General features: G+C 47.7%; 1 protein-coding gene across 4 annotated transcripts in view; it reads left to right on the forward strand.

Annotated features, from left to right (window-relative positions):
- The window catches only part of LOC106551192 (active breakpoint cluster region-related protein), a 208,465-nt gene extending 197,248 nt beyond the window's left edge, over window positions 1-11,217 (forward strand). For 3 of the 4 annotated variants that reach the window (XM_087702865.1, XM_087702866.1, XM_087702867.1), the window contains 3 exons: window positions 3,818-3,923; window positions 8,035-8,182; window positions 10,073-10,211. In XM_087702865.1, the coding sequence (XP_087558991.1) occupies window positions 3,818-3,923; window positions 8,035-8,182; window positions 10,073-10,162 (344 nt within the window). In that variant the 3' untranslated portion in view covers window positions 10,163-10,211. Of the gene's footprint in view, window positions 1-3,817; window positions 3,924-8,034; window positions 8,183-10,072 lie in introns of all 4 variants that reach the window. The other variant, XM_087702868.1, reaches the window with a different exon arrangement.
- The last annotated feature ends 2,148 nt before the right edge of the window (window positions 11,218-13,365 follow it).

Genomic DNA, 13,365 nt, shown 5'->3' on the forward strand with positions numbered 1-13,365 from the left:
TCCCGAAGGCGCCAAGCAACGCGGTCACCATTGCCTCCCCCCAGGTTCCCACAGCTTGGCACCTTCGGGATACCGCTAGGTTGGTAAGCAGCGCTGTGCCCAGCTGAAGAGGTGGGGGGTTGTCCAGGGGGCTTATACGTTGGGGGGGGGGACTTATATTTTTGCCCACCAGAAAAACGTGGCATGGCTGTATTATGAGGACATGTCGTATTTTCGGGGAAACACGGTATTTATGACGGTCCCAGTGTCCCAGGGTCACGTGGTCCCCGTTAGCAACCTTCCGACAAGCAAAAGCCAGTGAGGAAGCCGGGTTCACTTAACAACCGTTTGACTAACTTAACAACTGCAGTGATTCACTTAACAACCGTGGCAAAAAAGGTCATAAAATGGGGGCGAAACTGGCTTAACCAATGTTTCACTTAGCCACTGAAGTTTGGGGCTCAAGGATGGATCGTACATCGAAGATTAGCTGTTAAAATAAGGGATTTCTTCCCTGCTGCTACACTTGTTTACTCCGAAACGGGCTGGCTTGCTTTAAAATCAACAACATCTGTCGGCAGTGTGGACATCTGGTTCCCCATCCCGCTTCCTGATTGGCCTGGTGGTCCTCTGCTCCCTCCTCCCTCCCGTCCAGCATCTGGTGGGGAAATTAGCAAATCTTCCCCCTTTAAATTGGTGGGTTTGATCCAGCAGGGAAGGAGAAACTAAGACACTCAACACAAAACAAACAGGAATAGAGTAGAGTAGAATAAGGAATAGAATAAGAAATAGAAATAGAAATAGGAATAGAATAGAAATAGAATTTTGGAATAGAATTAGAATAGAAAAAAATAGAATAGAAAATAGAATAGAGTAGGGAATAAGGAATAGAATAGAATAGAGTAGGGAATAAGGAATAGAATAAGAAACAGGAATAGAATAGAAATAGAATTTTAGAATAGAATTAGAATAGAGAAGAATAGAGAATTAGAATAGAATTAGAATTAGAATAGAATATAGAATAGCAATAAGAAAGACTAGAGTAGACTAGACTAGACTAGACTAAAATATAGGATAACAATAAGAAAGAATAGAGTAAAATAGAATAGAATAGAATAGGGAATAGAATAAAAATAGAAGTAAGAATAGGGTAGAAATAGAATTTTAGAATAGAATTAGAATAGAGAAGAATAGAGAATTAGAATAGAATTTGAATTTGAGTAGAATAGAATATAGAATAGCAATAAGAAAGAATAGAGTAAAATAGAATAGAACAGGGAATAGAATAAAAAATAGAAGTAAGAATAGGATAGAAATAGAATTTTAGAATAGAATTTTAGAATAGAATTAGAATAGAGAAGAATAGAAAATTAGAATAGAATTAGAATAGAATTTGAATTTGAATAGAATATAGAATAGCAATAAGAAAGAATAGAGTAAAATAGAATAGAATAGGGAATAGAATAAAAAAATAGAAGTAAGAATAGGGTAGAAATAGAATTTTAGAATAAAATTTTAGAATATAATTAGAATAGAGAAGAATAGAGAATTAGAATAGAATTAGAACTTGAATAGAATATAAAATAGCAATAAGAAAGAGTAGAATAGAATAGAATAGAATAGAATAGAATAGAAAATAGAATAGCAATAAGAAAGAATAGAGTAAAATAGAATAGAATATAGAATAGCAATAAAAAAGAATAGAGTAAAATAGAATAGAATAGAATAGGGAATAGAATAAAAAATAGAAGTAAGAATAGAGTAGAAATAGAATTTTAGAATAGAATTTTTGAATAGAATTAGAATAGAGAAGAATAGAGAATTAGAATAGAATATAATAGAATAGCAATAAGAGTAGAGTACAGAACAGAACAGAACAGATATCTTCGTAACAGTGAGGACAATTAACCAGTGGAACAGCTTGCCACCAGAGGTTGTGGGTGCTTCATCGCTGGAGGTTTTTAAGAGCCAGGACAGTCTCTTGTCGGAAATGGTATAGTTAGTACAGGTTAGTTTTCCTGCTTAAGATGGGGGTTGGACTAGAAGACCTCGAATCTCCCTTCCAGCTCTATTTCTGAACGATGGGTTGAGTTTCCAAAGTGTCTGAATTTTGATCACATGACCTGCTGCCCTGTTGCAACCGTCGTGTGAAAAACGATCAGAAATCACAATTTTTCTCAGAGTTGTTGTGTCAATGGTCACTAAAGGAACGGTCGTAAGTTGAAAACCACCTACATAAAGACCAGGGAACTGATTTCCGCCTTCTGTGACTTCCATTTCCCTTTACAATTAAATCCGCATGGTGGGCCAGAACATTGGGACCACCGACCCACTTCCTTTCTCACGTCCACCTAGAGCCGAGGTGGCGCAGTGGTTAGGGTGCAGTACTGCAGGCCACTTTAGCTGACTGTGATCCGCAGTTCAGCGGTTCAAATCTCACCAGGCTCAAGGTTGACTCAGCCTTCCATCCTTCCGAGGTGGGTGAAATGAGGACCCAGATTGTTGTTGGGGGCGATATGCTGACTCTGTAAACCGCTTAGAGAGGGCTGAAAGCCCTATGAAGCGGTATATAAGTCTAACTGCTATTGCTATCTATCTATCTATCTATCTATCTATCTATCTATCTATCTATCTATCATCTATCTATCAATCTATCATCTATCTATCATCTATCTATCTATCATCTATCTATCTATCATCTATCTATCTATCTATCATCTATCTATCTATCTATCTATCTATCATCTATCTATCTATCTATCTATCTATCTATCTATCTATCTATCTATCATCTATCTATCTATCTATCTATCTATCTATCTATCTATCTATCTATCTATCTAATCTATCTATGAGCCGAGGTGGCACAGTGGTTAGGGTGCAGTACTGCAGGCCACTTTAGCTGACTGTTATATGCAGTTCAGCGGTTCAAATCTCACCAGGCTCAAGGTCGACTCAGCCTTCCATCCTTCCGAGGTGGGTGAAATGAGGACCCAGACTGTGGGGGCGATATGCTGACTCTGTAAACCACTTAGAGAGGGCTGAAAGCCCTATGAAGCAGTAGATAAGTCTAACTGCTATTGCTATCTATCTATCTATCTATCTATCTATCTATCTATCTATCTATCATCTATCTATCATCTATCTATCTATCTATCATCTATCTATCATCTATCTGTCATCTATCTATCTATCATCTATCTATCATCTATCTATCTATCTATCTATCATCTATCATCTATCTATCTATCTATCATCTATCTATCATCTATCTATCTATCTATCTATCATCTATCTATCTATCATCTATCTATCATCTATCTATCTATCTATCTATCTATCTATCTATCTATCTATCTATCTATCATCTATCTATCATCTATCTGTCATCTATCTATCTATCTATCTATCATCTATCTATCATCTATCTATCTATCTATCTATCATCTATCTATCTATCATCTATCTATCTATCTATCTATCTATCTATCTATCTATCTATCTATCTATCTATCTATCTATCTATCTATCTATCTATCTATCTATCTATCTATCTATCTATGAGCCGAGGTGGCGCAGTGGTTAGGGTGCAGTACTGCAGGCCACTTTAGCTGACTGTGATCTGCAGTTCAGCGGTTCAAATCTCACCAGGCTCAAGGTCGACTCAGCCTTCCATCCTTCCGAGGTGGGTGAAATGAGGACCCGGATTGTGGGGGGCAAGTTGCTGACTCAATTTGCTAAACAATTTGTAAACCGCTTAGAGAGGGCTGAAAGCCCTATGAAGCGGTATATAAGTCTAATTAGTTAATTAATTAATTAATTCTTCTCTCTTCCCAAGCGCTCTCGGACCCGTCGGCCAAGGAAAATTGTATGCTGCACCTTCTACGCTCCCTGCCCGACCCGAACCTCATCACCTTCCTCTTCCTCCTAGAACACTTAAAAAGGTGAGTTTCCCCCCCCCCCTTTCTTTCGGGGTTTTTATTTCTTCATTGATTTCTCTGGCACGTTCCCGTTTTCCGTCCCTCGCTCCCGCTTCGAAGCTTCCCAGGATTGTCAGCGAGTTACAGGGAGTAATGGACCACCCCAATGGAGCCCGATTGCAAAGCGAGACAGGGGGTTTTGCCCCGTCTTGCGACCTTCCTGGCCTTCCCGTTGTTAAGTGAATCTCTTCGCAGTTGCGAAGTGAGTCACACGGTTTGTTGAGTGAATCTGGCTTCCCCATCGACTTTGCTTTTCCAAAGGTCACAAAAGTGGATCATTTTAGGAGAGTGTTTCTCAACCTTGGCAACTTGAAGATGTCCGGACTTCAACTCCCAGAATTCTCAACCTTGGCAACTTGAAGATGTCCGGACTTCAACTCCCAGAATTCTCAACCTTGGCAACTTGAAGATGTCCGGACTTCAACTCCCAGAATTCCCCAGCCAGCATTCGCTGGCTGGGGAATTCTGGGAGTTAAAGTCCAGACATCTTCAAGTTGCCAAGGTTGAGAAACACTGTCCTAACCACTGCTGGGGAATTCTGGGAGTTGAAGTCCGGACATCTTCCAAGTTGCCAAGGTTGAGAAACACTGTCCTAACCACTGCTGGGGAATTCTGGGAGTTGAAGTCCGGACATCTTCAAGTTGCCAAGGTTGAGAAACACTGTCCTAACCACTGCTGGGGAATTCTGGGAGTTAAAGTCCAGACATCTTCAAGTTGCCAAGGTTGAGAAACACAGACCTTTCTTAATACGGTTCTTAAGTGAATCTGGCTTCCCCATTGACTTGTGACCCTGGGAGGCTGCAACTGTCATAAGTATGAGTCAGTTGCCAAGCAGCCAACTTTGGATCACACGACCCCCCCCAGGGATGCTGCAAAAGTGTGAAACGTGGTCAAAAGTCACTTTTCTCAGTGCCCTCGTCACTAAATGAACGGTCGTAAGTCGGAGGACTTAATTTCATTGGGAAAAAAAACGGGCCGGGAAAAAGTATATCCAGAACCGGCCAGGATAAAATCTAACACACTTTGACGGGCCTGACAAAAAACAGAGCCGTAAACAAAATTAAAAGCAAGAACGCTTTTTGGGGAAATTAAAAAAAAAATGGCAAAAGAATGTTTGCAAAGGCCGAGGAAGGAAGGGGGGAAGAAATTCCTTTTTAGCCTCGTTATTTTGCATTTGCAGGAATGCAGAACTTTTATTTTATTTTGCATTAAAAGGGGCAAGTCCTAAATTGCTGCAGACCCTTCCCCCCCCTTCAATAATTTCAGGGCGTTTTGATCAAAATCATTTCCTTTTGTCTTTGCAAGAAAGGAACCTGCCTTTTGGGGAGGGGGGGGGGGCTTCAGATTCCATCCGATGCTTCTTTTAAAAATAATAATCATAATAATAATTCTGCCCCATCGTGGCATCCTGCATAACTGCTGGCCAGGAGAGATGAGAAGGGGGTTCGGGAGAGGGGGCACTAGGGTGGAGAGATCCAACCCCCCACCCCCAATTTGGGGGTGGGGAGGGGCTCTGCAGAATTTTCCCTGTCCTCGTTTGAACCCGGAGCCTCCTGCCGAGGACACAGCTTTAGAAGCTGCGGTTTGGTGCGTGGCCCATCTGGCCCGAGAAACACACCGTGGGGAATTTTGGAATTGAGGACTGGAAGCTTTACGCGTTGCCCTCCCTCTGGTGGGTTTAACCCAGTGTGAAATGAGGAACTGCAAGCGACTGAAAACGAGAGGGGGTTTTTTGGGGGGAGAATTAATGTCGCTTGCAATGGAAATCCACCGGGGTTCCTCACTCAGGACCGGGGACATGCGTCGTTCCAAATCTGTGTGGCAAGGCAGGGCTGAAGGGTGTTCAGTTTGGTGCTGAAAGGGGACAGCTATTGCACACAGCTGTCTTCTCGCTGTAGCTGTTTTGCAGGACGGGCTGGCTGTGAAGTGTGTGTTTGTTTGTCCCAGACAAGGAAGGGGGTGTGTGGGAGATCTACGGAGCCCTGAATTTGGGCAGGAGGGAAAGAACACGGCAACTGCAAAAGATGAGTTTGAAACTGCATAGAACAGGTGTCCAATCTGGGGAACTTTAAGATTTGTGGACTTCCACTCCCAGAATCCCCCAGCCAGCCTGCTTTAAGAGGGGTGGGCTTCCACTCCCAGAATCCCCCAGCCAGCATCTTTAAGAGGGGAGGACTTCCACTCCCAGAATCCCCCAGCCAGCCTGCTTTAAGAGGGGTGGGCTTCCACTCCCAGAATCCCCCAGCCAGCATCTTTAAGAGGGGAGGACTTCCACTCCCAGAATCCCCCAGCCAGCCTGCTTTAAGAGGGGTGGGCTTCCACTCCCAGAATCCCCCAGCCAGCATGCTTTAAGAGGGGTGGGCTTCCACTCCCAGAATCCCCCAGCCAGCATGCTTTAAGAGGGGAGGACTTCCACTCCCAGAATCCCCCAGCCAGCAGGATTTAAGAGGGGTGGGCTTCCACTCCCAGAATCCCCCAGCCATCCTGCTTTAAGAGGGGAGGACTTCCACTCCCAGAATCCCCCAGCCAGCCTGCTTTAAGAGGGGTGGACTTCCACTCCCAGAATCCCCCAGCCAGCCTGCTTTAAGAGGGATGGAGTTCCACTCCCAGAATCCCCCAGCCAGCCTGCTTTAAGAGGGGTGGACTTCCACTCCCAGAATCCCCCAGCCAGCCTGCTTTAAGAGGGGAGGACTTCCACTCCCAGAATCCCCCAGCCAGCCTGCTTTAAGAGGGGTGGGCTTCCACTCCCAGAATCCCCCAGCCAGCCTGCTTTAAGAGGGGTGGAGTTCCACTCCCAGAATCCCCCAGCCAGCCTGCTTTAAGAGGGGAGGACTTCCACTCCCAGAATCCCCCAGCCAGCCTGCTTTAAGAGGGGAGGACTTCCACTCCCAGAATCCCCCAGCCAGCCTGCTTTAAGAGGGGTGGACTTCCACTCCCAGAATCCCCCAGCCAGCCTGCTTTAAGAGGGGTGGAGTTCCACTCCCAGAATCCCCCAGCCAGCCTGCTTTAAGAGGGGAGGACTTCCACTCCCAGAATCCCCCAGCCAGCCTGCTTTAAGAGGGATGGACTTCCACTCCCAGAATCCCCCAGCCAGCCTGCTTTAAGAGGGGAGGGCTTCCACTCCCAGAATCCCCCAGCCAGCAGGCTTTAAGAGGGGTGGAGTTCCACTCCCAGAATCCCCCAGCCAGCCTGCTTTAAGAGGGGAGGACTTCCACTCCCAGAATCCCCCAGCCAGGATGCTTTAAGAGGGGTGGGCTTCCAGTCCCAGAATCCCCCAGCCAGCATGCTTTAAGAGGGGTGGGCTTCCACTCCCAGAATCCCCCAGCCAGGATGCTTTAAGAGGGGAGGACTTCCACTCCCAGAATCCCCCAGCCAGGATGCTTTAAGAGGGGTGGGCTTCCACTCCCAGAATCCCCCAGCCAGCATGCTTTAAGAGGGGTGGACTTCCACTCCCAGAATCCCCCAGCCAGCAGGCTTTAAGAGGGGTGGGCTTCCACTCCCAGAATCCCCCAACCAGGATGCTTTAAGAGGGGAGGACTTCCACTCCCAGAATCCCCCAGCCAGCCTGCTTTAAGAGGGGAGGACTTCCAATCCCAGAATCCCCCAGCCAGCCTGCTTTAAGAGGGGAGGACTTCCACTCCCAGAATCCCCCAGCCAGCAATGCTTTAAGAGGGGAGGACTTCCACTCCCAGAATCCCCCAGCCAGAATGCTTTAAGAGTGGTGGGCTTCCACTCCCAGAATCCCCCAGCCAGCCTGCTTTAAGAACTGCAGTGATTCACTTAACAACTCTGCCCCCAAACACGGTCGTAAAATGGGGGCAAAACTCCCTTCCCAGTTAAGCAACGGAAAGTTTGGATTGTGGTTGTAACTCGAGGGTTACCCTTATAAGGGTCGTAATTGAAGTTGTGTAATTTGGGGGGAATAGCAGGAGGGGGGGAGGACGGCAGTTGGGAAAAGTTGAGAGGTTGGGGGGGGGAAGTTCCCTTCCATCCGGGCTCGGCTGGGAGGAAAGCCGAGATCGGCCAAGTTGCCGCCAGATTCTCGCGGTCTTCTCAAGCCGTCTCATTGCTGCAGGGTTGCCGAGAAGGAGCCCGTCAACAAAATGTCCCTACACAACCTGGCCACCGTCTTCGGCCCGACATTGTTGAGACCCTCGGAAGTGGAGAGCAAGAGTCACGTCACTTTGGCCTCAGACATCTGGTCCCACGATGTGATGGCGCAGGTAAACGCTCGGAGGGGAAGGTTGCAGAACTGGGCAGCATGTTGGGGGTTCCACCACAAAACCGCGCCTGACTAAACCGCGTCGCTGACGTCATCAACAGGGCGACAACAGCGCAGAGACAGAAGCACGCTGTAAACCCTAACCCTAAAATTAACCCTAACCCTTAACCTAACCCTAACCCTAACCTTAACCTAACCCTAAATCTAACCCTTAACCTAACCCTAACCCTTAACCTAACCCTAACCCTAACCCTAACCCTAACCCTAACCCTTAATCTAACCCTAACCCTAACCCTTAACCTAACCCTAACCCTAACCCTTAACCTAACCCTAAACCTAACCCTAACCCTAACCCTAACCCCAACCCTTAACCTAACCCTAACCCTAACCCTAACCCTAACCCTAACCCTAACCCTTAACCTAACCCTAACCCTTAACCTAACCCTAACCCTTAACCTAACCCTAACCCTTAACCTAACCCTAACCCTTAACCTAACCCTTAACCTAACCCTAACCCTAACCCTAACCCTTAACCTAACCCTAACCCTAACCCCAACCCTTAACCTAACCCTAACCCTAACCCTTAACCTAACCCTAACCCTAACCCTTAACCTAACCCTTAACCTAACCCTAACCCTTAACCTAACCCTAACCTTTAACCTAACCCTAACCCTTAACCTAACCCTAACCCTAACCCTAACCCTAACCCTAACCCTAACCCTAACCCTTAATCTAACCCTAACCCTTAACCTAACCCTAACCTTTAACCTAACCCTAACCCTTAACCTAACCCTAAACCTAACCCTAACCCTTAACCTAACCCTAACCCTAACCCCAACCCTTAACCTAACCCTAACCCTAACCCTAACCCTTACCTTAAGTTGAATCGGCTTGCTTTCAAAGTGCTATTTAAAGTGCTCTTCTTTCTCCGCGCTCGCTGTTGTCGCCCTGTTGATGACGTCAGTGATGCGGTTTAATCGGGCGCGGCTTAGTCGAGCGCGGTTTTGACGGGTCACGCATGTTGGGCTGGGGTCGGCTGGAGAAGACCTCTTTGCTTGAGGTGGAGGTGGTCTTTCTTGGGAAGGGATCTGCAGCAAAACAGCCAATTCTTGTGACCCTCCAGCGGCCAGTGGAGCTGGCGGCAGATTCGGACAGTGAGGAGGGTTGGGGAGGAACCTGGGCCAGTCCTGGAGTCTGGGGAAGGCTCGGATGAGGGCTCTGTGTCGGAGGCAGAGAGGGGGCCGGGGCCGTCTGACAGTTATCAGCTGCTTTCAGAGTCAGACATCAGTGGGGCAGCTGGAGATCAGCTGGAGCCTGTTCCCAGTGTGCACATGCACAGAGTTGCCAGAGGAAGGGAGCAGCTAAAGAACAGGGGTCGACTTGGGAGTAAGGCCACAGATGGACAGTGAATGGCCCCTCCCAGAGGCCATAAAAGAAAAGCAAAAGGGGAGTGGAGTTTGCAGGAGACAATGCGTTCAATTCATTAGGGTGAAGATCTCTTCCTGACTTCTTGCCAAGTAATTGCTGCTATAGCATGGTGTTTAGAAGATGTCGGCCTGGCAGCTCTCCAAGCCTGATAAGGTCTGTGGTTGTAAATCCACCCTGGAAAGACGGTTTGCTGGGACTTTGCTGGAGATGAATGAGAGGAATTCACAGGAGGTTAATAAAAAGGGGTTTTGTCCGGACAAGGAGTCGGCTTTGGGATTTGGGGAAGCCGACGTCAGAACAGGCATCTAGGGCTGGTTCATCTTCCTCGGAGCTGACATCTGGAGGGATAACTGGGGAAGCCTCCGGGGAAACGGGGACGGGGGCAATCGTCACACGTGCGAATCCTCCCTTTGGTCTCACCTTTTGGCTTTGTCTATTTTTTTTCTCCCCCCCCCCTTTGCAGGTCCAAGTGCTGCTGTACTATTTGCAACACCCGCCCGTCTCCTTCGCCGAGCTGAAACATAACGCGCTCTTCTTATCCACGGATGTGTAGTGGCGGGCAGTTCCGCAGCCGTTATATCACCGTCTCCGTTTCTCGAAGCGGAAGGGTCCCCCCGGGCAGAGGCAGCTTCTGGACACTGACCACACACACCCTTACCCAAGGAGGGCTTTGGGCTCTTCGGGGGGAGGGGGCATCCTGCCTGCTGCAGCCCACCCACCCCCCAACACCTCCCCCTCCCCGAATTGTTTTGTACAAGTCTTTTCCCAGCTCCTCCCTCCCTCCCTCCGAGGAGTCCGGCTCTTTTTGTCTGCACAAGGGCCCCCTTGACATTGGCCGGAGCTGTTTCGGACGCCCCGTCCCTTTGGGCCGCAGAAAGGAAGCGAGCCACGGACAAGAGATCGGGGCCCCGGCCTTGAGTGGATCTCCCGGGCCTTTCCCCAGAAAGTTGTCATCTTCTGGGTTGCACAGAGTGCTCGAACAGCCAAGCATCTCCTGTTTCCTCCCTTGTGGTCTTCATCAAGGCAGCTTCTTCTGTTTGTTCTGTCCTTGCCTGTTGCATGAATGGTACTTCAGCTTTGATTTTGCTTCTTCCTTCTTTCCTTTCTTCTCTTCCCTTCTTTTCTCCTTTTCCTTCTCCCTCTTCCGTTCTCCTTTTTCCTTCTTCCTCTTCTCTTCTTCCCTTTTTTCTTCTCTTCTTCCCCTTCCCCTTTATTCATCTCCCTCTTTTCCTTCTTCTGCTTCCTTCTCCCTCTTCCCTTCTCCTTCCTCTCTTCTTTCATCTTCTTCCTTCTTTTCTCCTTTTCCCTATTCTGTTCTCCTTCCCTTCCCCCTCTTCTTTTCCTTCTCTACCCTTCTCCTTTTCCTTCTTCTCTTCTTTCAACTTCTTCCTTCTCTTCTCCTTTTCCCTGTTCTGTTCCTTTCTCCCTCTTCTCTTCTTCTGTTTCCTTCTTCTCCCCTTCTCTTTTCCTTCTTTACCCTTCTCCTTCTCCTCTTATTTCTTCTTCCTTCTCTTCTCCTTTTCCCTGTTCTGTTCTCCTTCTTCCCTTTTCCCTCTTCTTTCCTTCTTCTCTCTCTACCCTTCTCCTTCTCTCAGATCTATTCTCCTTTGTCCCTTTTCCTCCTTCTTTCTTCTCTTTCCTTCCTTTCCCTTCTTCCCTTCCCTTCTTCTCTCCTCTTTTCTCCTGCCCCTTTCGCTCAGTTGTCTTGGCTGGTGGCTCCACAGCCTGACCTCAGCGCTCTCTCTTCCTCCCTCAAGACAAATTGCAAAGTGTCAAATGATGATCTCAAGGAGGCCCAGACCAACCCTGGTTTCTATCCTGGGTCATTTTTAAAAAAAAATTTTGAGGGGGGGCGCGCGAATGTGTGCTTCGCCCTGCCGTTCTTATCCATCGGCTTTGTGGCTCCGCACGGCGCAGCTGAGCACCCGTCCTTACCACCACCACCCCGAGCTCATCCTGGAAGGTACTCTTAATGGAAGCAGAATGAAGAGGTGGTGGCTTTCCTTGCTAGCCTTAGACATGCTGGATGTGGTGTGTGTGTGTGTGTGTGTGTGTGTCACGAACGTGTGTGTTTCTGTGCAAGAAAGGAAACCTCTCCAGGTCCGATAATTCTTTAGTGCAGTGTTTCTCAACCTTGGCAACTTGAAGATGTCCGGACTTCAACTCCCAGAATTCCCCAGCCAGCGAATGCTGGCTGGGGAATTCTGGGAGTTGAAGTCCGGACATCTTCAAGTTGCCAAGGTTGAGAAACACTGTCCTAACCACTGCTGGGGAATTCTGGGAGTGGAAGTCCGGACATCTTCAAGTTGCCAAGGTTGAGAAACACTGTCCTAACCACTGCTGGGGAATTCTGGGAGTGGAAGTCCAGACATCTTCAAGTGGCCAAGGTTGAGAAACACTGCTTTAGTGGTTTTTTTGTGGGGGCTAACTTGGCTTTCATCCCAATGATACAAAACAGGATTTCTGGGGAGAAACTGAATATTCAGCTGACTTAGGAGGATGGAGAGAAAAGGGGGGGGGGCTTTTGCTGAACCTCAACTCAGCTGCCATCAAAATGATGGTTTCCGCCCCCTGTGGTTCTTCCAGCCAAAGCCCCCCCCAATATCGGCGATTAAATCTTGCCGCGGTGCAAAAAAACGGACATCATCTTATCTAGCACGGCTGAACAGGGGGAGGCTACGGGGTGGGGGGAGAGCTTTTTCACCCTTTTAAGAGTTTGTCTGTCTTCCCTCTCTCTCTCTTTTCGGGCCGTGTAAAGAGACAACTAAAAAAAACAACAACAGCTTTCCCCTAAAATGCAGCAAAACAAAATACATGCCCCCCCCCAAAAGCCCCCAACAATTTGCCACCCCGATTAAAACAGGATGAGAAACAACGGATCAGCGAAGGAACTGGAATTTGGGGGGGTCCATTGTGGGTGATGTGTTGAACTGCACATCCAATTGTTCGGTTCAAAGGAAAGAAAGGGATAAGAATTTGGGCAACGCCTTACTGTCTTCTTATTTTTATTAATTTTGTTAAGCTGTGCGGAATCAACCTGTGTGCGAACCGGGCGTCCATATCAATTTATTAGTAGGCAAACACAGCTAGTCCTCGGCTTACGGACTCAACTGAGCGAGGCCAACGTTTCTGCTGCTGCTAAGCGAGACGTTAAGTGAGTTTTCCCTCCCGTTGAACCACCTTTCTTCCGGCGGTGGTTAAGTGAACCCCCTTCGCAGTTGGTTGTTGAGCGAAATCTGGCTTCCTCGCTGCAGCTTGGCTCGTCGGGAGATCACAAAAGGGGATTGTGTGACCCCGGGAATGCTGGAGTCGTCGTGAGTCCATCGCCAAGCATTTGAATGTTGATCTTGTGGCCGTGGGGGATGCTGCCAATGGTCGTTAAGTGTGAAAAACGGTTGTTTTGGTGCCGTGGAAACTTTGAACGGTCGCTAAATGAAGTGTTGTAAGTCGAGGACTAGCTGTGAATAAGAACTGTGCCCTGCGCCGTGTGAGAGTTTGCTGGGCTTTTAAATTTTCTTTTAGACAGAAGAAAGAGAGCTGGTTTTTGATTCACATCCTTGCGGAAAAGGATGTCCCCTATCCTTGGGGTGCCCTGCAGACCCCCCCCAGGACCAAATTTTCTAGCCAGGGTCCATCCTAGTAACTCACCCTCTGGGCCCCCTCCCCAACCAAAGATGTTATTCGTTCCCTCATCAGTCCTGCACATTATAGGGTACTCAGTAGCAGTAACTGTGCGAGGGGTCTTGGAGTCCTAGT

Source organism: Thamnophis sirtalis, unplaced genomic scaffold (genome assembly GCF_051295495.1).
Source record: "Thamnophis sirtalis isolate CommonGarterSnake01/CBP01778 unplaced genomic scaffold, rThaSir2_p1.2 scaffold_17, whole genome shotgun sequence".
NCBI lineage: Eukaryota > Metazoa > Chordata > Lepidosauria > Squamata > Natricidae > Thamnophis > Thamnophis sirtalis.